Source organism: Beta vulgaris, chromosome 5 (genome assembly GCF_026745355.1).
Source record: "Beta vulgaris subsp. vulgaris cultivar EL10 chromosome 5, EL10.2, whole genome shotgun sequence".
NCBI classification, from domain to species: Eukaryota; Viridiplantae; Streptophyta; class Magnoliopsida; order Caryophyllales; family Amaranthaceae; genus Beta; species Beta vulgaris.
Genome location: NC_079206.1, coordinates 3,128,823 through 3,155,553, shown reverse-complemented (window position 1 = coordinate 3,155,553; position 26,731 = coordinate 3,128,823). Strand labels below are relative to the sequence as shown.

At 36.7% G+C, this 26,731-nt stretch overlaps 3 protein-coding genes, 1 long non-coding RNA gene and 1 other non-coding gene across 9 annotated transcripts; 1 reads left to right on the top strand and 4 right to left on the bottom strand.

Annotated features, from left to right (window-relative positions):
• The first annotated feature begins 405 nt into the window (after positions 1–405).
• TRNAL-CAA (transfer RNA leucine (anticodon CAA)) lies at positions 406–489 on the top strand. Its single transcript has one exon. It is a non-coding gene; the product is annotated as a tRNA-Leu (tRNA).
• An 891-nt stretch (positions 490–1,380) lies between these two features.
• Positions 1,381–8,496, bottom strand: LOC104892223 (hypothetical protein). Its single transcript, XM_010678087.3, has 4 exons — positions 7,890–8,496; positions 7,582–7,734; positions 6,033–6,104; positions 1,381–2,445 (listed from the first exon to the last, which is right to left on the bottom strand). Exons 1-4 carry the CDS (start codon positions 8,037–8,039, stop codon positions 1,777–1,779), a joined length of 1,044 nt encoding a protein of 347 aa, XP_010676389.2. The 5' UTR covers positions 8,040–8,496; the 3' UTR covers positions 1,381–1,776.
• LOC125497640 (uncharacterized) lies at positions 4,407–6,026 on the bottom strand. Its single transcript, XR_007274654.2, has 2 exons — positions 5,770–6,026; positions 4,407–5,473 (listed from the first exon to the last, which is right to left on the bottom strand). It is a non-coding gene; the product is annotated as an uncharacterized LOC125497640 (long non-coding RNA).
• A 2,018-nt stretch (positions 8,497–10,514) lies between the features above and the next one.
• On the bottom strand, positions 10,515–16,586 carry LOC104892222 (potassium transporter 7). Of its 3 annotated transcripts, none has more exons than XM_048645187.2 (9): positions 16,397–16,586; positions 15,292–15,582; positions 14,286–14,525; positions 14,130–14,180; positions 13,706–13,966; positions 13,562–13,614; positions 13,008–13,122; positions 12,382–12,636; positions 10,515–11,686 (listed from the first exon to the last, which is right to left on the bottom strand). In XM_048645187.2, exons 2-9 carry the CDS (start codon positions 15,563–15,565, stop codon positions 10,590–10,592), a joined length of 2,346 nt encoding a protein of 781 aa, XP_048501144.1. In that variant the 5' UTR covers positions 15,566–15,582; positions 16,397–16,586; the 3' UTR covers positions 10,515–10,589. The 3 variants fall into 3 exon arrangements, with proteins under 3 accessions (XP_048501144.1, XP_010676388.2, XP_048501146.1); XM_010678086.4 differs by having other exon boundaries at positions 15,292–15,544; XM_048645189.2 differs by lacking the exon at positions 15,292–15,582 and having other exon boundaries at positions 16,397–16,584.
• Positions 16,587–17,803: 1,217 nt separating this feature from the next.
• LOC104892220 (calcium-dependent protein kinase 15) lies at positions 17,804–26,614 on the bottom strand. Of its 3 annotated transcripts, XM_010678085.4 has the most exons (8): positions 25,711–26,610; positions 23,758–23,901; positions 23,224–23,376; positions 22,830–22,945; positions 22,560–22,727; positions 18,880–19,007; positions 18,663–18,762; positions 17,804–18,230 (listed from the first exon to the last, which is right to left on the bottom strand). In XM_010678085.4, the coding sequence occupies exons 1-8, from the start codon at positions 26,387–26,389 to the stop codon at positions 18,147–18,149; spliced, it is 1,572 nt and encodes a 523-aa protein (XP_010676387.2). In that variant the 5' UTR covers positions 26,390–26,610; the 3' UTR covers positions 17,804–18,146. The 3 variants fall into 3 exon arrangements, with proteins under 3 accessions (XP_010676387.2, XP_048501148.1, XP_048501149.1); XM_048645191.2 differs by lacking the exon at positions 23,224–23,376 and having other exon boundaries at positions 25,711–26,612; XM_048645192.2 differs by lacking the exons at positions 17,804–18,230; positions 18,663–18,762 and having other exon boundaries at positions 18,980–19,100; positions 25,711–26,614.
• Between the last annotated feature and the right edge of the window lie 117 nt (positions 26,615–26,731).

The following is a 26,731-nucleotide window of genomic DNA, read 5'->3' as shown; positions in this document are numbered from 1 at the left end:
AACACGATCTTTGTCTATTTGATTAGTTTAGTTAGGATTCCCCAATTTCAAATCGTAGATCCTCCTCTGATTTAGCATACGTTGCCTCTTTGATTCTTTAGAGTCATGATAATCAAATAAACCTACGAGTCAACTCCTTTATAATAAGTTATTCTTATTTTTCGATATATACAAGTGGACATATAATACCAAGAGATTACTTACCTAACCTTCAGCTATCTATCCTTTTTAAAAGAATTTAAAAAGTTAAGACAGTGAAATCACAAAACAAAGTATACTACAATTGGATCACTAATTCACATAACTAAATAATCAATCTAAAGTCTACTAATTCAACAAAATTTGATAGATGAGAAGCAAGGAGTAATAAGTATATTATATCTGTGATTATTTTAGTCAACAGCCGTCAGGATGGCCGAGTGGTCTAAGGCGCCAGACTCAAGTTCTGGTCCTCTAACGAGGGCGTGGGTTCAAATCCCACTTCTGACATTTTACATAGTCCCTCCGTCTTTTTTTATTTGCTACATTTTGCCATTTAGGGGTGTTTCAATTTATTTGCTACATTTGCAAATATTTCCATATATAGTACATAGGTCCCACACTTTATTTACAAATTTGTCATCACTCCCTTCTTGATTTTGTAAATGTTTCCATATATAATACATAGGTCTCACAATTTACCTATTTGCTTTTTTATTAATTCCATTTATGTCAATGGTCCCCACTCCCTCCTTGGTCTTTGTGAAAAAGTGCTTGTAGTAAATAAAAAAAGACGGAGGGAGTAGTTGATTTATGTGTTATAAACGTTAAACCACCATTTTTTAAAATTCTTCATGAATGAACTAGAATGTTACGCACCATGTAAACGGAAAACAGTCTGTCGGACTGTACCACGGATAATTATAATTTTTATTATTTATATTTTACTTTAAAATTATATAATAAAATATTATTTGGTTTAATGATTAAAAGTTTAGTATATAAATTTAAAGTCATGAGATCAAATCCTATACAATATATAACTGTTTTTTTTTTGCTCTATAAATACTTTAATAGAGAGTGTCGCTATTCCTTAACTAAAAACACCTTTTAATATATTAGTAGATGAAAAATTTTGTTGCTCGAATTTTACCATTAGATGTATTGAACAATTTGACAAAATAAGAAAACAATTTGACAAAATGAGAAAACAATTTCACAACGAGAATTGAAAGATTGTTTACAATTTCACAATTGAAAGATTGTTTTATGTATTATATTTTCCTGTCCAGAGATTTGAATTCTCAATTGTTTAAAGTGCTGGGCTAATTCTAAATACTTTTGAGTACCAAAATTAAAAACATTGAACTTGTTTCTAAATGCAAGTAATATCACATTGGGTACAAAATGAAATAGAATAGAAGTAATCTTATTCAAGGTCTCATATATCTGCAATTTATTGAAGGCTTTGCAACCTGTTACACCAATGGTCATGGAGACATTATGCCCCTGGGGTAACTCGCGCCTTCAATCTACTCATCTTCTAGTCAAAATCCTCTCGAAAATCCATGAATCATGGGAAAGTTCAACTTTACAAATTGAAATAAATTTCATTAATGCTTGAAGCTCCTACAGGTTAATTAGCATCCGATACGTTAAGCTATGAGATGACTTGCTTGAAAGATGGAACTCCAAAAGGTTGAGCAAGTTGTTCGTCTTCGATAATAATGCTTCAATTGAAGCAAGTACCAATGAATTATTGGTTTATATATTTCGGGGTGAACTTTGTAAAAGGTGTTACTTCATTAAATCTAAGAATACAAATGCATTCCACAGACTATGCAACAACATGGAAGGCATAAGGTTCCTCGTCCGAGCGAAAAGAGCACCCATGACAACCCCGAGAAAAATAAGTGGAAGTATCCTCTGTACATTGAAATGTGCTAGAGCAAAGACAATTGCACTTACCAAAATAGAGCACCATACCGGCATGTACTTTGTCAAGGAGGGAAGAAGGAAACCCCGGAAGATTACCTCCTCCCATATCGGGGCACACACAGACACAACCACAATGTACAAGCCCATTGCCACAGGATCCCGTGCCATTATAGATTGCTCGACGCTCGAGGTATTTACAGGTATCGATGGCAATGATGGAAATATATCAAGATTGAATTGGGAGAGACGGTTGACGAGGGGAAACATGAGGCATCCGAAGGCAACATCAAGATGCCAGTTTCCTTTCAGGCTAAATTTAAACCATTCCAGAGGAAGTGGACGAAAACGAGATAAGCATTGACGAAGGATAGCGATGCCTGCTAAGCCTTCAGCAAGATCAGTCACTAGGCTGTAGAACGCTTGTCCTCTATATGATAAAGAGTCTTTGCTGAAACCAGTAATATTTGCTGCCAATGGCATCATCCAGGTACCGACCAACCAAAATGAAGTCATCCATAATAGCATAACCTGAATCAACAGAAAACGTCAATTACCTCAGAAATTGTTGTACATGATCTATAATCTAGGAGACTCAGTAAGCAAATGACTCCAGTAAAAGACATTATAGCATTTCTTAAATGAAAATCAGAAGTCAGTTCCATTGTTATTAATATGAAGGCTACATTTGCAGATGTTTAATGCAAAAGAATTTATTTCATGCACAGAAAGAATGATATAGGAACTCACTGAAATACAATCATACACAATAGAGCACATACTCAGGAAATGGTAGTACACCTGGCCATTGCATGTTCAAAAGCCTCATCAACTAACAAATATCTACTGCCAAGAAGATTGCATTAACCAAAGAAGCGGTTACTTTTGCTCAAAACTAAGCCCATATGATGTCCTAGCTTTTCAATAACAACAAGAACATACTAAGACAAACTGTTCTACGAGGCCATTATGTAATACATATTGTCCCATCTCTACATATTTTTCAATGTTAACTTGCAAATACCATTATCATCTGATTAATATAATAGTTTCCCAAACAATAATTTTTTGAGAATCAGCATAATCTAGCTGAGAGGTGGTCAAGGAACAGACTACTTAGAAGCGATTGGTTCATATGATTCTGGCATGAGGTATGCATTCAGAATGATCAAAACCCATACCTAGTGTTTGTTTAATAAATTGATAGATTTAAAACCCATACCTCAAACCCATACAGTATGGGGTTTAGAGACCCAGGGGGGAGGTGGGTATGACTCATACCATTACCTCTAACTATCAAATAAAAGAAAAAATTTCATTCTCAAATAAAACCTAACACATGGTATTAGGTATCAACTTCCAACCCTATACCACCTTAGTTTCATTCCTGATTCTAAACCCATACCACTAATATGAACCAGACGTTGTTAAGTGTTGGTTGAAACAATGAGTAAAAGATAGAAGTTGAACAGCTAGATACCTGTCTTAGGCATTCTGGCTCAGGTCTTATTATTCTGAAAACTGAAAAAACCTATCCTTGTCGAGACAAAGGTATTCTGGCTCAGGTCTTATTATTTTCCCCAAAGTGCTTAAGATGCTGAAGGCTATATGTAAATCCTTTTTATGGTCTGGTGTCGTCACTTCTCGAACGGCTCTAGAACAGTTGTGCTTGCATAGAACAAAGATTATGCCACCTTATAACTGCAGCTAGTTTATAATATACAAACCTGGCAGCTCGGAATAAGGCAGCTAATTCCAGTACAATATCTTGGGGTGTCAACAAAAGTCACAGAGCATGGAAAATTCTGTATAAGCTTGCCATAGAAGCCAAGACTGAAAAACCTGAATGCGCCCAAGAGTTCATCATAATTCATATCCTTACGCTTGCTCAGACACAATTTTTGACAGACTGCTTAGCCTCAACCTTTGCCTTTTCACAGGAGTTGACAATAGCCTTAGTTTACCAACAGGCTTAATCATTGCCCTTAACTTAGAAGTTAACTTCTCCTTGGCCGCAATCTTGTGTTCTACTCAGCATTAGCATAGTTCGAAAATGCCAATTTGGTCACGATCGCGGTAACGGTCACAATGATGCGGGAACGAGCATGATGCGGTTGTCGCACCGCCAAATATCGACTTAAACCATAAGATATCCTTAGGATTCGCCTAAAGCACAGTTTTTTTACACCTTTAAGATATGGGTAATATCGATTCGATAGATTTCAAAACCTTTACGACATGGGCGATACGATACAGCCTTGTTCTGACACCATAGCATTAGGCTTGTCCAAGATAAGGTATATCGCCTAAGCAAGACATACAACCTACATTTATGACAACTGATGACCTATATTTATGGCCTGTTCGACGATAGCTTTTAAACTAGTTTTTAGTGTTTTGACTTGGTCAAAATACTAATCAAGTGTTTGGCATGATAAAGGTTAGAGTAGTGGTTAGAGTTTCAAGTAGTGTTTAGATAGCTTTTCGCAAACATTACAATTTATAGTGTTCAAGAGAAAAGTAGCATTCCTATTTTTTTTTTTTTTTTTTTTGAAAAAAGTACAAAAATCGTCGATCTCATCTTCGTTCTTGTTCTGCCTCTATCCAAATCTAGCACAGTTCAATGAATGTGGAGGAAAATCCATATTTTTATTGCAATAATCTATATCCAAATCACCAATACGAAATGAAGGTGCTTATGTGGTCGACTATGCTTCAAAACTTCTCGATGTCATCAGCTGGTTGCGGCAGCCGTTTCAGCCATTAGCAATTTGGAGGACATAAGTGGTTGCTAATGGTGGCTTTGAGGAGGAGGATGAGAGATAAACAAAGCACCGAAAACATACCACAAACAAGCAACAAGACACATCAACCACCAACACCGCTGCAATTATGTGTCATCCATCTGTTAGATGGAGTGATTGCATAAATTATTCGGTTGGTGCCCTTGGTGGCTATAAAATTGTTCTTCACCTTGCTATTACTTCGGGTGAATACACAATTCGTTTGGTCTTTTGTTCCTTGCACCTCTATGGCAAATTCATATAATTTGCATGTAAAAGTTCAATGAGAATGATCTGTTGTTAAATAGAGTAGAAGCTAGATCTAACCCTCTGTTTATAGAACTTGTTTCAACAAAATCTAAAAGGTAGTAATTCTAAAATTAAATATTGAATGTTACTATTCTAGTTTAGGACTTTTATATTGGCCAAAATTAAGATTTTTTCTATACAATAACTCATGTTTGTTAACAAGGTTGTTTAAATGGGTATTTATAACATAAACAATGTGCTCATAATACAAACATTTGGTTAAGCTAAAATTTAAACATTTTACATTGAATTTAACAAATATTTTCCTATTACAAAAAAAGTAATGCATTGTGTTCATGATACCATGAAATAATTGATAATGTTATTGAAATTAATATTATAATTATTAATGTCATTTTTATATTATATAATTTCTACAACTAATTTTACCAAACACATATTTTAAACTACTTTTACCAGCTACTACCACACAGCTAACGGCTACTCAAACAGCTAACAAATACTCCCTCCGTTTCCTAAAGATCTTCTCACTTACTGTTCCTACAGATACCAAGGAAAATCAAGTTGTGTGGGGCATGGTGTGAGTAAAGTAGGAGAGAGAAAGGGGTTAAGATAATAAACAAATAAAAAGGGGTTAAAGTAGGAGAGAGAAAGGGAGTAAAATTGAATTAATAATGTAATGGTGGACCCTATGATAGTGACATGAAAGGGTAAATAGGAATAAAGCAAAAGTGGGAAGATCTTTTGGAAACACCCTTAAACGGAAAGAGGGAAGATCTTTAGGAAACGGAGGGTGTACTACAATAGCTACTTTTGCCGAACAAGTTGACCCCATAAGTAGGTCTAACTATATAATTGTGCTTGAGGAAATAAAAGAACATATGGACTATACAGAACAAAAGCTATACAATGAGCTTGGACTTCAATGCACTTGTACATTGTAATTGTATTATATTTATTGTTATCCCCCCTTCAGCCCTTCCCCCCTCTCAGGAAAATTTAAATAAAAAATTATTTGCCGTATGACAAAAATTCATAATTGAAAAAATAAGCAGAGGAACTTACTTGCAATATGGTCTCCCCTGGCCATGGTACAGTCCAGCGATCCCCAAATGCTCTAAACACGGCAACAGCAGCCTGAAAAGTTAGCAAGCCATCAGTATGCCTATAATTACCTTGGAAGAATAGTACAATGGAAATAAAGAGAAGCATGTGAACTGCAACAAGCTGCTGGAACCAATACCACTGCACACACATAACCCTGGAATTACCGCCATGCTGCTTCCCCAGCATAACATGTCCCAAGTTAAAAATGAATATATATCAAAAGAGAACCCAAATTTTGGCCCAGCCAAAACTTTTACTAAATCATAAACTTTGGTCCGCAGCAGGACTGTCCAAGAATTATCCTTAAGTCCAATTGTCAATTCTAAAAGACCATTGTGTCAAAGCATGAGATAGTTTGCAATTGCAACAACTCTAAAGAGTTTTATGGCCACCACAAATATAGCATTCTAACACTAGATGTAAGGGCTCGAGATCTAAGATTTATAGTTCCAGGCCATCCATACTCATAGATCTTTACATATCTCTTGTCTCTAAGTGACCCATAGATAACCTGAGATAAAGGTGTTCTGCACAGCCTGTAACTATGCTAGTGTCAATAGACAGAAACAGTTTATGGATGTAGAATCTCACGAACGCTAGGGCCAAATTCCATACTTGGCTGCGGTGGTTCTATATTAAATTAATGCCATACAGAAGAGCCCAAAGTCTCCTGCTTTGAGGGATTGTATATAGCCACTCAATGATGATTTAAGTGGTTGTTCAACATTTCACCAAATTAATTCCCATATAGACAATGCTTTATCGTGTATTTCTTTTGAGCCACATTAAATTTCCTCAAACTTTAAAGGTACTAGCTACATGATCACTGAAAAATAAATCATAGAATATATGTTGATTCTTTGATTACTAGGAATCAAGAGGACCAAAAGCTTCCATCAGTGTGTTTAGGAACATAGTAATAGTAAAGAAAATCACACATGGAGGAAAAGAGAAGAAAGGTGAAAAACAAAGAAAAGAACTTTATACTTCTATAGCTTAAAATTTAACACAGGCCACAAACTGGCCAGTTAAGTAAGCCACTAAAAGCTGACAGCAGTAGTGTTGAGTCATTATTCCGAGCTATAACTTTGAAGAAACCTCTCCTTTACAAATTATTAATTAAGCTTCGATATTCTGAAAGAAACCCAACCATTGTTCTCCTAAAAGCCACTGATACATTCAAGAAAAACATTGACAAGATGCATTCTTCCTACTCGAGATGAACCCTACATGTCAAAATCCATAACAAAGTAAAATGCAACTGTTTCCCAGCACAACCATTTCATTCAATTACAATTCAACATACAGACTTCATTTTGCACATTTAAATCAACTTATCACCTCATGAAGTTGTTGCAATATAATTCACTCAAACGATATACTTCCTCCGTTTATAAATAAATGCCACGGCTTGACTTTGAAGCTTGTCAAAGTGCTGCATTTATTTAGAAACAGCGGAGGAAGTATCATTCACTATACATTTGCAAATATGTTAGTTATAAATTACCTCTTTAAGAACGGACCTCCAATCCTTTTTTAGGACTTTCTCAGTTTCGAGTTTCGGCTTCACCAATTCTTCAGCTAAAACATCTTCAACCACCTCAGGTTTCAAATCCTCTGATGAAAACTCCTCTTGCCTAAAACAAGATATTTTCCATCTCTACAAAAAATCCCATAACAACACAAAAGTCACAACAAAATTCCTCAACCAGTTACACAATCAATTGCACAAAATAATCCTAGCAAATAGTACAAAAATTGCAATTACAATATCATAAAATAAAATTCAAAGGACGAATTTTAAAGATTACTTACAGATTTTGACAAGCTAAAATGAGAATCAACTACGCGAAAGTTGCGATTAAACGTAGATAAGCTAGCTGGACGATTCGGAACCCTAATTCTAGAGAGAGAAGGTAAAGTTAGTGGACGATGAGAGACACAATAAGAAGAAGAGCTCAACATTGAGGTAGAAATTAGGGTTATCTCCGCGTCTTTTCGTCGATTTTACCAAACCTATGCATTTGGGGGGAAATTACAGATGAAGCAAAACCCTAATTCCTTGAATTCAAACTACTGCAACCAATATTAAGAACCGATCGAAGAGAGAGAAATTGGAGAAGATGAAGAATTGAGTTGACGACAATTTTGATTGTTGCAGATTTACAGCTTCAAATTCAAATTCAAATTCAACTTCAATTGAACTTTAGTTTCCATTAACAGAATAATACGAACCTAAAAATTCGCCGAATTTGAATTAGTAGTTCAAATTAATCGAGGAAATAAGACCTAAAGAATTCGATTTTGGGAATTTTTTGATGGGAGTAATTAAAAATTTTGAAATTTGGATTTGGAAAAAACGAGGAAGCTTCAAGCGTAGATGAGTTACTCTCACCAACCACTCACTCCATGTATATTGGCTAAGGCAGCCTTTCAGATTTTATTAAAGTGCGAATAGTCGTATTTGCCCCCTGAGATTGGTGGGCTTGTGAGTAACGGACCATGTTGTACATGGTCTATATTACGAGCACATTCATCATATACCTGGATGCATCTTAAGTATGGATATCGGATATCTCATTCGAACCTTTCCTTCTTGCAAAGTTGGAGGGAGCTTCTTCAAGCAATGTAGTGTAAAGTTTGAAGGGTGAAAGGCTAATAAAGTAGCGGATCATCTAGCTAAGGATGTAAGGAAAGGAAAAAATTTATGTAATGAGGTATGTTATTTAGCATTCCCTCCCCTTGATTGTATTAGTTATCTACTTGTGGAGATATTATTTACCAACAACAATCAAACCAAGGGATTCATAGGAATCTCATAGGGGTAAATCGTGAACCCCACGAGGGTGGTAAGTTTTAAACAATTTCGGAATTTAATTTCGATTATTTATACCAAAAAGAATTTAAAAAAAAAAAGAAGCAAGGAAAAATTGAATTCTAATAATCCAATATTTAAGCGATTTTCTTAAAACATTTACATTTATAAGTTACTTTTTTATAATCCAACCTTTTGGTGTTATCTTCTCATAATGGTCCTTGACCTGTTTGTAACCAGCATAACAAGTCAAGTGTGACACATGCCACACTTTCATTGGTCAGTCTAGTGTCTCCTTCTTCTACCTTTTTTTCCCTCTATAACCACCACCATCCATGCCATCCCCTTACGACCTACATAGAGATGGCCAATAGTGCGGGCCAATCCAGCCCATCCAACCCAGCCCACCTCGTGGGCCGTGTGGGTCGGGCTCGCAAAAAGCCCGGTCCAGCCCAGCTCGAACCGTGAAATTGGTGGGTGGGCCGTGGGCCAAATTTCTTGAGCCCAGCCCGCTACTAAAACCGCCCAGCCCGGACCACGAAACCGGTCCAGCCCAGCCCATGAACCAGCCCAACCCAGTCCACGTTATTATTGAACCAAATTGTGTATATTTTAATCAAATTGCATATATTATAGTTCAGTCAAATTTTAAAATAATGAAATTATTCATTAATTTTAATTATTGTATATATTTTTATTCATTTTAAAGATTTTATGTAACAATAATGAATAATTTTAATGCTTAAATAATTTTGAAAAAAAATATCTCATGCCGGCCCGCCAGCCCGGTCCAGCCCACTATGCCCACGAATGCCAGAACCGCTTCTCGAACCGTGAAAACCGGTAACAGACCGGTGTGGGCCAAGAGTTTTCAGCCCGCGGACCAGCACACCCAACCCATGAATTTCATGGTCCGGTCCTGGGCTGTGAAATCTCAGTCCAGCCCGCTTTGGCCCACGGTCCGGCCCGCCCAGCCCGCACCAGTGGCCATCACTAGACCTACACCACCCCTGCAGCTCCACCCCAACCCGACCCCCACCCCACCCGGTTCCAACCCCCACAACAAGCGCCGTGTAATCCCCTTACCCATCACAAGCAATCAACCCTCTACCCCAATCTTTGCCCATCCCTGCCACCCCCCTCTCCCTTTCCCCATCCTTCCGTCCCCCCTCCCCTTGTCTTCTCCCTTCATCTCTTTCCACCCTCGCATCTCCCTTTAATCTTTCGTGCAGCACGACAACCCTCCCGCTTCCTCGTCAGGCCTCCTTCCGATCTTTTCCAGCACCACCACCGATAACAAAAATGACGGCACCACCACAAAACCACCGCTCAAAGAGAGAGAAATCGTACAACCACCACGACGAATACAACACGATTCGAGGAGAGAGAGAAAGAGGAGATAGATAGTGTAACATTACAAGTAGCTATTAAGAAATTATCAAAACAATTTTCGTAAACTACAATTAGATTGATACATTAATAAAATGGTTATTGGTAACCTTACATATGCATGGTTAGTTACTTTATTTAGGCTTTAACACTTGTGTCATGGCATCAATTGAAAAATCTGACATCAGTACTAGCATTAAGATGAAAAGCCTGAGTAAGTAATTCCACGCAAGTCATCAATGAAAAACACTTGAGTTAACCACCTTTGAAGTTTGAATTAAGGAATAGGAAGGTACATAAGTACTACTGTACTATATATAATAAACCACACCCACCTGAATCAAACTAATATGTGGAATATGTAGAACCACAGCTGAAGAACGACAATTCTTCCTTAAGAAAGAAAAAGCCCTATTTATTACAAATCTTTTGAGCTTAGATGAATGTCGTCGTGCTCTTATAAATGAATGTCCAACTATATATGCAATCCCAGCTTCCTTAGCTTCCAAAAGCTCTATCAATTCTTCCTTTAATTCCTCCTCTAAATATTCATCACCTGGTAACTGAAACCTGGTATGTCTCTGACTGAATTCTGGTGATTCTTCCACTTCATATTTGTTATGTAAACTATGCAAAGTTGATGACTTTCCCATACTGCAACTTCTTTTGTATCTTGAAGTTATGCCCTTATTCGCGGAACTGCTATCAGATGTCACTAATCTTGTCCCGAACTTGCCAGAAGTTCTTACGACAGCCATCCGAGCATCAATCAGTTCATCGGATGTTCTACAACCTTCTGCTTCCATTCTAATGAACTCTGTAATGCTCATAACAAGGTTGTCTTCAAAGTCATCAACATATTTATCAACATCTTGATAACCATAACGTATGATACAACGGTACATACGATAAGATTTAGGCCCAACTCGGCCAACAAGATACCGGTCTCTGTCAGAGACATGAGGTACAGGAATTGATTTGATGCAGACAAAAACCACAGTTTGGTTAATGGCAGGTAAGTTCGTTAGAAACTGGGTGAAAATGGCAGGAACTCCGCTGACTAATTCAGTGTAGATGAGGCTAATACCGGGAACTCTTACAACACCGAGGCTAGGGCCTAATCCAAGGATCCATTTCATAGGCACCTTATTCTGCACTTCGAGCAAGTACTTGCGTCTGCTGCCATAGTTCCAAACATACATAACAAACATGAAGAGCGTTGTGAAAACAAGCTGAGCCAACCCGCCTTTAGATAGTTTCACAAAGTATGATGAGAGGTAGATCAACTCAATTGGTGTAAACAGCAACAATGGTAGTAACGCGGTCACAATGTTGTGCGACCATACGAAAATGATTACAAGTGATAGCAACCATGTATTAACTAGAGTTGTACTCATGAAGGCTAGCCCTGAAAAGAAACAGCACAAATTTAAAATCCTTAATGAGCTAGGTCAAAACGTGTAATTTGTTTCATTAAATTGTTTAATGCAGAAATAATGGGAGGTTAGCATTGTATGAAAGTGCATAGACACATGTGCTGACAAAAAAATGTACTTGCTATGTATAATGCAATCAGTGAGAAATAATGCTTGTTTTTATATTATAGATGGATCTATAATATAAAGTCTTGTGATCTATGATCACAGAGACCAGAAGATGCATCTATAAAGAGGTCAAAATGAGGTAAACTTCCAAGAAAAGATTAAGGTTGTAAGGACAAAAGATGGCAATTTGTCCAGAGTTCTTTACTTTTTGCAACACAGCAAAACTTGGTTGTCAGAAATTCCTCTTCTATCCTATATGAAGACCACTAAACACCAAGTTTTGGTGGATAATACAAACTGCGATAATATTACCCTTAAGCATGGTTAGTAATAAATGGAAACTAATTGAGAGCAAATATGTCTGTACCACCTTGTAGTAAGGGTGTTATCTTTTCACACCTTATTCTCCACCAAACTGTTTGGTGTTTAGCTGGACTCTAAGTAAGCCCCCAACATCTTAGATCAAAGAACATTCTGTAAGTTTAAACACGAAGGATGTCCACGAGCATAATATTTATTAATCAGTCAAACAAAATCAATTTAAATAGAACTTAATTACCATATGCATTGCCTATGAGAGTTGTGTCTTGAAATCCAATAGCAACAGCCATACTGAGGATCATAAGTATCCAATTTAGTTCCGGGATGTAAACCTGACCTCGAATCCATCTTGTTGTGTGGACCACCTTGACGCGAGGGAAACACCCTAGTGCTTGGCATTGTTTCACTATTGAAAATGTCATGGATATGACAGCTTGACTAGCCGTAAATGCAGCCAGAATTGCTAGTACAAACATTGGCCAAAAAAAGGGATCTACAAAAGACAATATTCTTGTTTATCAATACCAAAGAGCAATGTACTTTGGCTAAAAGAACGGACCAAAAAAGGCTATTTACCTAACCATTCTTCAAAAAGATATATTGACGTTCTTACCCGAAGTAGCTCTGTCATTACGTTTTGTTAGTAATAGTAACCAACTAAGTCAACATACTATTTTGTTATGTGGAGAACTGTTAGGTGAATAGCCTTAATCAAGTAAGCAAGTATATTGCTCCTTCTTGACAATAATTAGGATTTTCTTTTATGAAACATATAGAAGAGTATTATTTACCAATTACCATATTTCGATATAAATAGAAGTATAACACACAGGTGTTAGAATCATTTTTTAACAATAAACTCACCTGGGATGGAATTATAAAAACTTGATGTAACAACAGAGAAGTTTTTTGAAAGAAACGCTGCTTGCCCCATGTACTGAAGAACTAAACAAGGGTAAACCAGGCAAGAAAAAGCAATCTGCATTACAAGTACCCATCAGATCAATCTTCTAGCGGTCCACTGCAAACTGAGATAAGCTACAGGGTGAGTTATATATAAAGCCTTCACAGCTTATTTTGACAGGGTGAGAAGTAGATTTGAGGTGAAAGCAAGTAGTTATTTGTCTCCTATAAAATTCACAGAAGATGGAAGCCAAATTCTTATATCAAAAAAACAGTGAAACCACTATTAGTCAGACAAAAAACAGCAAATTGCAAAAGAAGATAGATAAAGGTTAGTCTATAAAAAAGTTAATACAGAAAAAAAATCAAAGTTAAAAAGTTACACAAAAGTGTTTAATTCAAGCAATATACAGAAAAAAGAAGTTAGTGGTCTGAAAGAAGGTTTAGATGAGCTGTCCAAAAGATGTAAATGACATTAAACTTGTTGGCAATTATAGAAGTTTGATTAGACAAACCCTGATTGATGCAGTTGAGAAGTGGCCAAGGTCCACAAACATAGCCTCTGAACCTGTAAATGCCGGATAAACCTGTATTACTATTATGAGTTATCAATTAGATGATGGTAATTACACAAAGAAGCAAAAAACTAACAGTTTAACCTGTGATGCACAAAAGTAAGCCTCCTATGGAACTCCAGCCAACTTTCTGAGTTTGCTTAAAGAATTTGTAGATATAATATGGAGAAAGAGCTCGGTAGACTCCATGATTCCATTTTAAAATGTTATAGATCCCAAGAGCAGCAATGGATAACAACCAAACGATTACAACGGGAGCAAACATGAACGAGACTTTATGGGTACCTCGGTGTTGTAAAGCAAAGAGGCCAACCAGAACCATGCAGACAATAGTCGCCATATTACCTGAGTTATTATCCTTTGTCACTAACTAAAGCATTAAGCAGTAGTATTTTCATAGAGGTTGGAAGTATTGTCCAAGCACATCCTCGGAGTAAGTTGTGGACTTTCCCTATGCCTTCTTAAACAGGAAATTGACCATGAGTATTTACAATAAGAACAAACTCACCATGATTTAGGCTCTTGTTATGAACTTTGAGCCCCTGGAATGATGACAAAACTGTGAAAAAACCAATTATCAATTGGCTGATAAGAAGAAAAAAAATGCTTACGTCCGTACAAAACAATAAGTAGAATACGTATAGGTTCTCATAAGATCTCTTACCAGAAAGAGCCGGACTAAACACACCATCACTTATGACCATGCAGGCTGCAAATAGAACAATAAGAAGTAAACAAGTTCTATAATGTTTGTGTTTCTCAAGGAATATCCGGAATCGGGTGGATCTTGTTACATAGCCAGGCCTATGATATGCTTGAAGCTCCTCATCTGCTGCTTGATGATTTGGGAGTAGATTGAATTTCGCATGTCTGCGTAGAATAGAGTACAAAGCCAAAGTACCTCCTGATGAAAGAGCAAGTTCGGGTAAAATGATCTTACACTAATTGATCATGAGCATCAAAAGAATTCGTAAAAGATACTTCTATTAAGTAATCTCTCGTTAACATATAGAAAACATACAAACTTGTGGTTTAGTCACCTCGAATTACAAAGACATGAACCCTGTACAAATTTCACTTTCCTATGTGATTCGGAGTGATTGAGTCTGTTGTATACTCTACATTCAAGCAGACAAAAACCAGGGCTGGTGGGCTTTTGCAAGAAATGGCGGAACTTGATCAAGTCTGTTGTATACTTAAAAAAGTTTACATATGTCCTTGCCATCTCCACTAGAACAGATTAATGCCTCAATCGTAGACAAGATATTACTTATTGAATTCCAAGATTATGGGGCAGGCCAAGGCGAACACCAACCCACCCACCTCAACCCCCCCCCCCCTTCTCTTCCTATGGATTATAACTAGGATTTCCCCAACCCCCCAGTCATTGCTTAGACAATTATATATCCGACTGTAATGACTTATTTAATATGTTTATGTGAATGAGCTTTAGTTTTCACCAAAAAATTAAAAACAAAGCAGTGTTACCTAGGAACAAGATTGGCTACCTAAGTTTGTTTATCCCAAAAGTACACCACTTGCACCTAACCATTTGCCTTTTCTGGATAACAATTTGCAAGGGGTTTAAATTATGTAAGACTGCACTCGATATACACAAGACCTACAACTGGAGCCTAAGGTACAACTAAAAACGAAGAAGAAAGAATTACCTTCGCCATTATCATTTGCACTTAGAATAATGACGACATACTTGAACAAGGAGAAAACAGTGAGGCTCCAAAAGATCAATGATAACACACCAAATATGACTTCCTCGGTTTGATGATGATGCAATGATCCGGAGAAGGCATTGTCATAGACATAAAGAGGAGAAATAATCAAGTCTCCATAAACTATTCCAAGACTCTGATAAGCTAAAAGGAGCACATGCTTCTTCTTACTTCCAAGTGATGCTTCTTTATTCTGCATTAGACATATTACCATTTTCTTTCATCCCCCAACTTCAAATTTAAAAGTTCAAAAAATTTAACATTAAAATTTGGAACTAATTATATATGCACAAGAAAACAGGAAAATAATGTGCATCATACTCTCGAATCATATACAATTCAAAGTTAAAGAATATATACTTCAGAATCAAACAGCATATCTCATATTCACTCATAAAAAACAGTTATTCCTACTCAAAATACACTACAAGAGCATTACGGTATGATTAATAATAATAAAAAAACATAGTTCTAAAGAAAGAAACGAGTGCATTCATCATACACCCACGTGGTACCCCCAAAGCTATTTTTGCACATTTGTTCATTTGGAGCTCTAACTATTGTGTGATCATGTTCATCTGGAGGTTTCAAATGATAAAAAAATAGCCTTATATCATGAGCATGGTACACCCGGGTATATGATAATAATGATTAATGTGGAACATATTACCCATCATGCATAATGTGCTGAAAGAGTGAAAGAGTTACCCAAATAGCACGATCGAATAATGCTGTTTCATTTGCTTTGATTATTCGTAGATTAATCACTAAAATTGTTCAAAAACTTCTTCCCATTCACAAAAACATAATTCCCAATCAAGAAACTTTTTTGTTATTATTTCTTAATCCTCTCAAAAGGAATGTCTGCAAAATGTACATCAGATTATCATATTTTAACAACAAATTACCGAAAGCATAATTAACGTTTCAATAATTTCGAAACAGGAATGGAAATTATTATTTTCAAAAAAATAAACAAATTTGAGTAGAATAAGAAATGCTCATAAAAAATATAGAAACTTTAGAAAAATGGCGAAAAACATACCATAGTTGATTAAAGAGATGATCTTTGTTTCTCAATCTCTTCTAAATCTTGGAAGTATGAGCATCAAGTATGAAGATTGTTTGTTAATCGCTGATTTTATTTAAATGAATGGAAGGGGAAAATGGCGACTATTATTATGATTTATGAGTCAGTTGAACGTTGTGGCAATTGATCCAACTCACCCGGCCTTTTTCCTTCCATGTCAGCTTTTAAGAGTAAAACGCAAAACGTTTTACCTCTCATTTCGTTTTATATGCAACAAATGAATATTTATATCCCACAAATAATACCCTTCATTGCATTTAAAACAAAATGGAGGAAATATAAAACGTGCACCAGATACCCTTTTGCCTAACTGCCGTTAACCCACAGTTAGCTTTATTTACAATTTTGCATCATTAACCCTAATCCTAATTAAACCTAACCTAATCTAACCCTAATCCTACCCCTAAACCCCAGCAGCTCCCCCCTCCCCCATCCCCGCAGCCGCCATCCCCCACGCACCCCGCCACTACCCGCACAACAGTAATCCCTCGCCACCCACGCGCATCTCTCTCTCCTGATCAAATTGCGCGAAAATCAACAAGGGTGGGCAGAAAGAGTACGAAAACCGGCAGGGGTGGGGGGAAGGGGTGCGAAAACCGACGAGAGCAGGGGGAATGGGTTCGAAAACTGACGGGGGTGGGTGGGAAAGGGTGGAAAACCGACGGGAGTAGGGGGAATGGGTTCGAAAACCGACAGGAGCAGGGGGAATGGAATTGTTAGTGCATTTTGTTATGTAATGGACAAAGAGTACCCATAATACATACGATACGACGAAACTTCAAAAGGAAAGTAAAGGTGACGAGAGACGAAAAATCTATCCCTATGTACATGATACCATTTAACAAACAAACTACCAGCTATTATTTGCAAACACATCTTCCAAAAAATTGTCTACATCAGAGAAATAAATTGAAGAAATTCAGATGTTAGGATAAAACTAATTTATAATTTTGTCACAAAGGAAAAGAAAAGCATTTGTCATTCTACAGAACAGCTTTCGTTTCCAACGGAAAAGAGCAACACAAACTCACATGTTACTTTGGGGGTAAAAGGCATAAATCATATTGCTAGTCGTGAACTTACTCCCAAAAGATGCAAATCTATGTACTTTTGCATCTTTTGGGAGGAAGTTCACGACTAGCAATATGAGACACAACACTGAGCATGTTAGTCGCATTAAGTGCCAAAACATAACCTTCCAAAATCAAGGGCCAAATCACAACCTCACAATGCAAAAAGTATACATTCACGCAACCTATTGAACTCTAGTATTCGATACTGGGTTATTCGCAATGTGTTTGGAAGTGGCACTAGGGTGTAATGCGGGAAAATGACATTGTATTTATTCGCGCATACTCAAAGTGCCAAAAAAACAATTTGAGAAGATATATAACCCCATATCAGATGTATATATAAGCCACTGATACATCTAATTTACAGCGAAAAGGTATTCAAATCACCAGAGGATTTGAAGCTAGAACATAAGGATATATTTGGATGAACTGGACAAACTGCACAAACTCAGAATACATATACACAGGATCTTACATAATAATTTTGCCACACTGGATGCAAAAATGGAATGACGATTCAGTTCTGCTCTACTCCAAACGGCATAGCTGCACAAATTTTAAATATTGAAGCTGGTATAGAAGAGCTTCACAGGAAGACAAACAAGACAAATCATCATGTTACGTCTAATAAATCATCGCCTCCGTCTGTTTGAAACCAAATCAGGGTTGCCTTTCTTCATCATAGCTGCAAATTCATCATAATTTATTCTACCATCCTGCATCAGAGAGAAGAAGAGGATCATATTTCAGTCCAAAAAAAGAATTTTGTCCTACATCATGGTCTTCCAGAAATGAGAACACGAGAATGGAATCGCGAAAGCTATGTTCATGAGGCAGCACAATTGTTAGTTACTCCCTCCACCCTCAAATAAACTTCTTGGATTCCATTTTGGAAATTCCACATAAGTTTTCTGTTAACTTAAATGGAAGTTTTATCACACCCAATCCATGTGTTGTGGAACCCCCACAGACTCCATTTCCCTCACATACTCTCTTTCCGTATCTTATGTGATGTATGAACCCCTAACTAACTCTCTCTTGATCAAGTTTACTTACTTTTACACTATCTACACAAAAACCCTATACATGAAGTTTGAGGATGGAGGGAGTGGAAGAATAGAGAAGTCATTATAGACAAGAGACAATACGTTATCAGTGTCAACTTCTGCTATTATCTCCCGTATTGTTTTCTCATCACCCATATTATACTTTTTCAAGGCTTGCTCCAATTCCTCCGTGGTAATGTACCTAGAGATGAGAAGCAAACAAGCAAGACAGCATTGATCAGGATAAGATGGCCTTGAAAATTGACATAAAAGAAGACAGCACACTATATTTTTCGACAGAAACCGTGAAAAAAGTTACCCGCTCTTGTCCTCATCAAAATATTCAAAGGCCTTGTATAGATGGTCCTCCTTCTCCATCCTATTCATATGCATTGTGGCTGTGATAAACTCCATGTAATCAATGGTCCCATTACCATCCACATCAGCCTGCAATTCGAAACTTCCATGTCAACTGATGAAAAACGCTGCCACAAGTAATGCTTTGCACTATTTGAGGAGCTACATATTTCAGAACATAATCTGCAGAACTATTAAATGCTAATTAGAAAAATTGCTCGGATAATATTGAACATAACAGCAAAATATGCTGAAGTTATTTCCAATACATTTATTAATTTAACATCAACTCCCACCTATTGCTTTTGAGTGAAAAATGTAAAACTTCTATTATGATGAGAACTAGTTACTGTTGCAAAATAAAGTTTCTGTAGCAAAATTCATAATCTTACTATGCAACAATATAATCAAGAGTTTAGCAGCAAACAAAGGCAAAATCCATTCAGAACACCCAGTAGCATGCAGCACTTGCAACGACGCTGGAGCTAAGAGCAATATCTTGGAGTAAACTTGCCTGAAACACTAAGCCTGCAGCACATATCACACCCATATGGCCATATCCAGAGGCTACCAACAGAAAACTGTGAAACCTACAGTTAGTGAAGTGGGCACTTCGAGCTATATTTCAAGTACCACTAACATGAACTAGATTTTCAAGTGCCACTAACTCGGGGAGTCGGGGTAGCTTCCATAGATTTGTAAACCCACAGCCATATAACAGCACATGCACCTGATGTAGGCTAACGTCTACTACTCCAAGTATAAAGAGTATTGTGGTTAATATTTGAAAGCACCAGCGTAAAAAAAAAAAAAAAATCTCGCCAAATCCTAAATTGTAAGCTGTACTTTAACTCGACATCAAATCAAGCCCTCGACCTCTTTATCTCACTCTGAAGCTCTGTTTTTTCAATTTTGGAATAAAAAAGTTTCAACAAAAATAAATTCAGCTCAGTAAAACAAGTTCAATTTAGCAATATATAAGTGCAAAAATGTATGTTTCAGAACATCACAAATTAAGTTCAGTCTAGCAGAAGTAAATGCAACAAAATACATTCAGTTCATTAAAATAAGTTGATAAGAGCATAGCATCGACCTTCCCACTCTCTTTTTTCTACTCCAACAGCATCAAGCACCAATCCTTGCCCTCATCCATCTTTCCGTATTCTCTCAACACCATCACAACCCCCCCGGATCCATAGTCACTCTTTCTCTTTCACAACTATTGTGACAGGTGTCAAGTATGAGTCCATTGTAATGCAAGCACATCTGTCACAATTATCAGCTCTACACCAACATTTCTAGCATCTCGGTCGATTATGTCCATCTTCTGTGGTACTTTTCAATTCTACTTCTATCTAAAGTCTTGTTGGAGTCAATTGGGGCTTCACTGAAGTAAATTTCTCGAAAATGGTGTCGAAAGGAAAATCCTTCAATGTACTTTTTTTTTCAAAAAATAAGAACATCATGTCATTGTGTGCGTGCCGAAGTGCACAGGAGTGTGTGTGTGTGTGTGTGTGTGTGTGTGTGTATGTGAGAGAGAGAGAGAGAGAGAGAGAGAGAGAGAGAGAGAGAGAGAGAGGGGATATCAGCTATTGTATTATATATGAATCCTTGAGATTCTATTTATTTTACGTCCTTTACGAGGACAATAAGATAGGAGCAACACCAATTATGCGCATTTGTGTTACTATCATTAGGATTAGAGAACTGTATCCTTCATATCAATTCCACTATCTATAAATTAGTAATTTTTTATTTTACCATTGATCAGAATGCAAGAAATGGTTCTGGAGAAACCAGAACGGAAAAGGTCTATCAGATACTTGGTTACCCAGCCAAAGTAAGAGAACAGCCTACTGCAATCAGAAGCTAAGAGAAGTGTCAGCAAAATTGCCATATCTAGTGTACTAAGAAGTATGCCTGAGGTTCTCAAGCACAAGGCTTAGAGTATGACTTTGCTACTAGGGTGCCTCTAGGAACTTCAGGCACGAGAAGAGTACCTCAAGAGTGATTTAGGCCCCCAGTTATATTACTGTCTCTCTAGTTCTTCTATAATAACAAAAGTCGCGGTGTCCCTTATTTATTGCATGATACGGCATTGTGATGCATTGCCATGAAAATTAAGTGATTTTTATAGCTTATCTTTGTATGTAGTAATGTTGTGTACACTGTTAATTTATATGAATGACTACATATTAAATAGTGCCTAGGCTCTAAAACATATTCTATCCCCTCAATGTGCTCCAACTCCAAGGCTTTCAACAGATTGATCAATCTACAGATAACACAGATAACAGCAGTGTACTGTGTACTGCACTTCTGCCCTTCCATAGCACAATCCACGCCTCTAACCACTATCAAGTACACAGATAATCCTAGTAATTATTCTCATTTTTATGTTAAGCGTCGATGTTTGTTGCGAGGAACTACTTCCTCCAGAAATAATTATAACACTCTTACATAGTATCTCAAGATGCCCAGGGTAAAGAAAAGAAAAAAAGTAATAGCAATATTTCCTCCATCTCTTTGTAATTGGTACTAGGTCGAACAAAGTTTTAGGGAAGGTGTGTGGGAGCGGAAGGGTGATACAAGTAGGGAGTAATATGGGATCCACAAGCCAAAAAGGAAATGTAGCAACTAATTTAAGACATCCATTAATGGTGTACTCCCTGCGGCTTATATTAGTTTACCCATTTATTTGGGCACGAAATTTGAGGAGAAATAGGTATGTGGGTCATAGAAGAGAAGAGAACGTATTAATTTATTGTAAAGAAGGTTGTCATAAATGGAGAAACTTTATTGTAAAAATAATTATGTAAAATTGGTAGGACCAATCCAAAACAGAAAAAAAAAAAAAAAAAAAAAAAAAAAAAAAGTGGGTAAGCTAATAAATGACAACCCAAAACGGAAAGTGGGTAAACTAATAAAAACCAAAGGAAGTATGTAGTAACTAAAAAGAGACGGGAGGAGAGTAGTAGACTAGTAGTTAGCAACTAAATTCCTGTGATACCCTACCGGGCTACTCAGATTTGAGTGAAAGTGACAGAAACAATCCAACTACAATTATGACCATTCATAGTAATATAGTATCATTATGTCATAACCCCTTATTATAAGGTGTTGGTCGTTGAGACAATCATGGAAGGAGGTAATGTAACACCTATATAGATTACATGATCAACTTTCATTTCTTGAAATCTCGTCTTATCCATATCAATCCGATGGGATGTGGTGTATATAATGTCAATACAAATTTCACAATCTTGTGGAATATTTTTCATTATAAAAGTCAAGCCCTTAAATCTAATTCAATGCTTATGACTCCTAAACATCAGGATCTTGTAAGGGGGGGGGGGGGGGGTCTTGCACTGATTGCCAATTGTGGCACATAGAACTGGCGGACATAGAAAAGCGCAGGTAATAAAAAAGTATACGAATTCAAGTTCAAATATATTAATGTTGTCATGAGTAAATGATGATGAGTAGACTACTAAAGGAGCATGCACATGATCCTAATTGAAATATTCATCTACATGCCTCGAATCTGTTGGCATAAAGTTCTAGAACTATACCACGAATAGTTGAACAATCACCTTATAAAAAATCATTAACAAAGAAATGAACAAAGATAAAAGGGCATACCGCTTCCATCAACTGTCTGACTTCAGACTCAGAAAGCTTGGTTCCCAGTTTTGGAAGGCCGGCCTTTAACTCTTCAAAGGTAATAGTTCCACTGTTGTCTGTATCCATAGATTTAAACATCTCCTTCAAACCCATAATTTCTTCTTCAGAAAGGTTCTCAGCAATTACCTAGACGGAAAAGATAAGAGAACAGCCATATGAGCTTCAAAACATGAACCAGAAAACAGAATTCAGAATTCAGGAGGTGATGATTAGGCCACGACTTCTCACCCTTAAAGCTACTTTCTTCAGTTTGTTCATCGCCCTGAACTGCTTCATTCTACTTAAAACAGCAATATCAATTGGTTTATCAGGAGCCTCTCCATCTTCTCTCATCCATGGATGATCTGCAGTGTATTCAAAATTTAGAGGTCAAGCTCAATTCCACAAGAAACAATCATGACATACGTTCAAATGAATTTGCTTTTGAAGTTATCCAAACTGTAGCCAATCGAGAAAAGAATAAAACATCAAATTTCAACATAGATTGCCAATTATCCTACTTTCAACGTTGGATGGGGTTAAAAACAATTCCAACTCCTTAAGCTGCTGACGGAAATCTCCCCCAGGAGCTTTAATTTTAGTAAAATTTCTTAGAGAAAATCAACTTTATATAAACACTTACTTAAAGCATCAAGAGCAGAAAACCTTTCTGCAGGATCCTGTCGCAACATCTTTTTAACAAGATCTTTCGCACTGTTGGATATTGAAGGCCATGGATCCGATGTGAAATCAATATTACCTCGCAGAATAGAATCAAAAATACCCTGCTCGTTCTCTTCCATGGAAGAAAAAAATAACAAGTCATTATAGTGCATTACTAATCAGAAGATAAAGACTGTCAGCAGTCTGCTTCTAACCAATTGCAAGTTATAATTCAGTCCTGGGTGAAAACACAATCTATATGATATTAACAAAACAAGCGTAGGTCTCAGTTGTTTCTGTTGTGGCATGCATGCTCAAAATGCACCCACAGTCCTATACTCCTATTACATAGACAGTAAGGTACAATGATATTAGTCAATGATGGAAAAACGAGTATGCAAAAGGCTTCTATCACCTAGAATGGAAAAATTGATCATATGAACAAAGGGGACAGGGAAAGCCCAAAAAAAAATCCAATTCATGTGATATCTAAATCAAAGAGAAGAAGATATACCTCCCCAAAATGGCGGAACTCCACTAAGAAGGATGTACAATATCACTCCAGCACTCCAAACATCAGCCTCAGCCCTATAACTACGACGTAAAACCTCTGGAGCTACATAATATGCACTTCCAACAAGATCTCTGAAGACTTCTCCTGTATCCATGAGTGACATTGTTAATATAAGCACAAATCACGCACACACGAGCACACATATATGATATATGTATATATTTGAGAAAGAAGGCTATATAACTAGAAGCAATTACATGTCTGAGTAAAAGTTAGAGCCCAATTCTTATAAAAAAAATAAAAATAAAGTTAGAACCACAATTTTATATTGTTATTAATTTTTAAAAAAAAATTAAAGAAAAGATAGCACTCATTCTCTTTAGAGGTACAAGTTTCTGAGGCATTGGCACTTCCTTCATAACTTTGATTCCGCGTTTTCTAATCCATTAAATTCCAAAAATTAAACGATATTCCCTAAACTGGCAAACCTTAGAGCATCAGTGCTAAACTTTTGCTTAATAGGCTTAATGGAGATTGAACTCCATAGTCAATGATACTTAAACTGCCTTCAGCAGACTTAAGTCTTAAGATGGATGGGCTTCTTATACCAAATGAGGTTGTGGACCTCTTCAAGGGACACGGAAAACCTGGTTCAATTTGATCTTTGGGTGACTTTTACCATTGGAATAAATCAGTAAGTCAAGAGGAATGTGACAATGAAGCGTGTAAAGTATCACTTTGCTAAAGGTTTATAAACCGTGACCAAGTATCAAACAAAATCCTAAGTATATATCGTAACCTTCGTCTCACATGCATGACATGTATTTATACTCGCATATCTCACGAAGAAAGTGTTTGAAGAGAATGAAAGACAACTTGTTACAATTCAAAAGAAACGGAGAAAATAATATATAACCTCACATAATAATGTCAACTCTTGTTGTTCGCCTGAAAGTAAAACTCATTCAGCAAATGTAGCATGAGTCACACAGAATATAATCCCCCACTAATAGACTGGCCACTAGTGGAAGTCGAATGTGGTTGGCTTTTGCTGGCGCAATGAGGGAAGCATGGTAAGATGCTGTTTGTGATCATAATCGAAATAATCTTGATCTGGAGACATCAAATTCAATAATGCCAGAGTCCAGACTAAACTAGCTATAATCTCATGATTCTAGCCCAAATCTCAAGGGGGTCTAAAAATATGCTTTGAGATTGATACAAGTAATGTGGTTCATTGAATCACACATGCAGAAGATGGATGCAGGGGACAAAATAATGGAGCCCATGAGTTTGAAAATAATTCTAAATTGTTGAAGCTAGTCCACAAATAATGGTCTGTATCTTCCTTACAGCCTTAGATGTTGCAGTAACCAAAAATTATTTGGTTTTAGAATTCAATAACTCGAATATCTAAGAGTTCATTAAAAACTTACCTTAAATGTATTTTGATGCATAAAATAGAAATATTTCCACTCAAAAATAGCATGCAAGATTATGATATAATTCCATTTTTGACATAATTGTACAAATTTTAGAAAAACATAGGCTGTGATACCATGTAAAAGTGTGGAGAATAATTGTTAACGCGATTAGGCTAACACTGGCATTCAATACATACAGAGTTTACAATATAAACCTACGACTAGTAAAAGATCATTCTATCCTTTTACATATCATGTTACTCTAATAATAATTTCCTAATCAAAATTTCCAGATACCAGAATCAAGAAAAACTCAAATGAATATTACTTTTAACATGTAGCAGATTCCAACGAATCAATCCTCCAAACAAAAAACAATCAATACTTTCAAACTCAAATCTCATATAACAATCACTCTATCACAAATCCACCATCATCAAACCTAAAATTCAAAAATACAATCAGTTACACTTAAAATCAAAAAAAAAAAACTTACTTAAATCAAAACCACTAAAATAACAAAATTTACCTGGTTTAATGAATACAGAAAGTCCAAAATCAGTAGCTTTCAATGGCGAATCATCAGCAGAACTCAACAACAAGAAATTCTCCGGTTTAAGATCTCTATGCATAACTCCCATAGAATGACAATTATAAACAACAGTAACAATCTGTCTAAACAATTTAGCAGCTTGACGTTCAGAATAATGACCTTTAGCAATAATCCGATCAAAAAGCTCACCACCAGCACACAACTCCATAATCAAATTAACCGAATGACGATCTTCAAACGCACTTTTTAATTCAACAATGTTACTATTACCAGTAAGATGATGCATAATCTGAACTTCACGACGAACATCATCAATATCATCTTGATTAATAAGTTTACGAGTAGCAATCGATTTACAAGCGAAGTTGAGTTTAGTTTGTTTATGAGTAACTAAGTAAGTTATACCGAATTGTCCACGACCTAATTCCCGGCCAAAAATGTAGGATTCACGAACATCTTCCATTGGACGACCTAGAACTCTGCCGATATTGGAGGAGAGAGAATGATGTTGTGGTTGTTTTTGCGGTGGTTGTTGTGGTGGTTGTTGCGGTGGTAGTGGTTGTGGTGGTGGTGGAGAGGAGAGAGAGTCGTTGTTGTTGTTGTCGTAAGAGCGGAGTTGAGAGAGAGTGGAAGGTAAGCCATTACAGTTACCCATTTTGAGGAGAGAGAAAGTAGATATGGTAATGGAGGAAGAAGAGAGTGAAATGTAAGGAGGATTATATATGTGTGAAGAAGGAGAGAGAGAGAATTTAGATAATTTGAAGAGGTGACATTTTCAATGTAAGAAGAAGCACGAGGTGGACTTGGGGACTTGGGAGATGGGAGAGAGACGAGGTCGGGTCAATGTTCAATGCGATAAAATTCAACATGGTGAATGGGTACTATCAAGTATCAACTATCAAGTATCAAGTTTTGAAGTATCAACTCTTTGAAGCTTGACTAGGTTGAGAATTGAGATACCCGATGACGGATTTAGAAATCGATGACGGATTTAGAA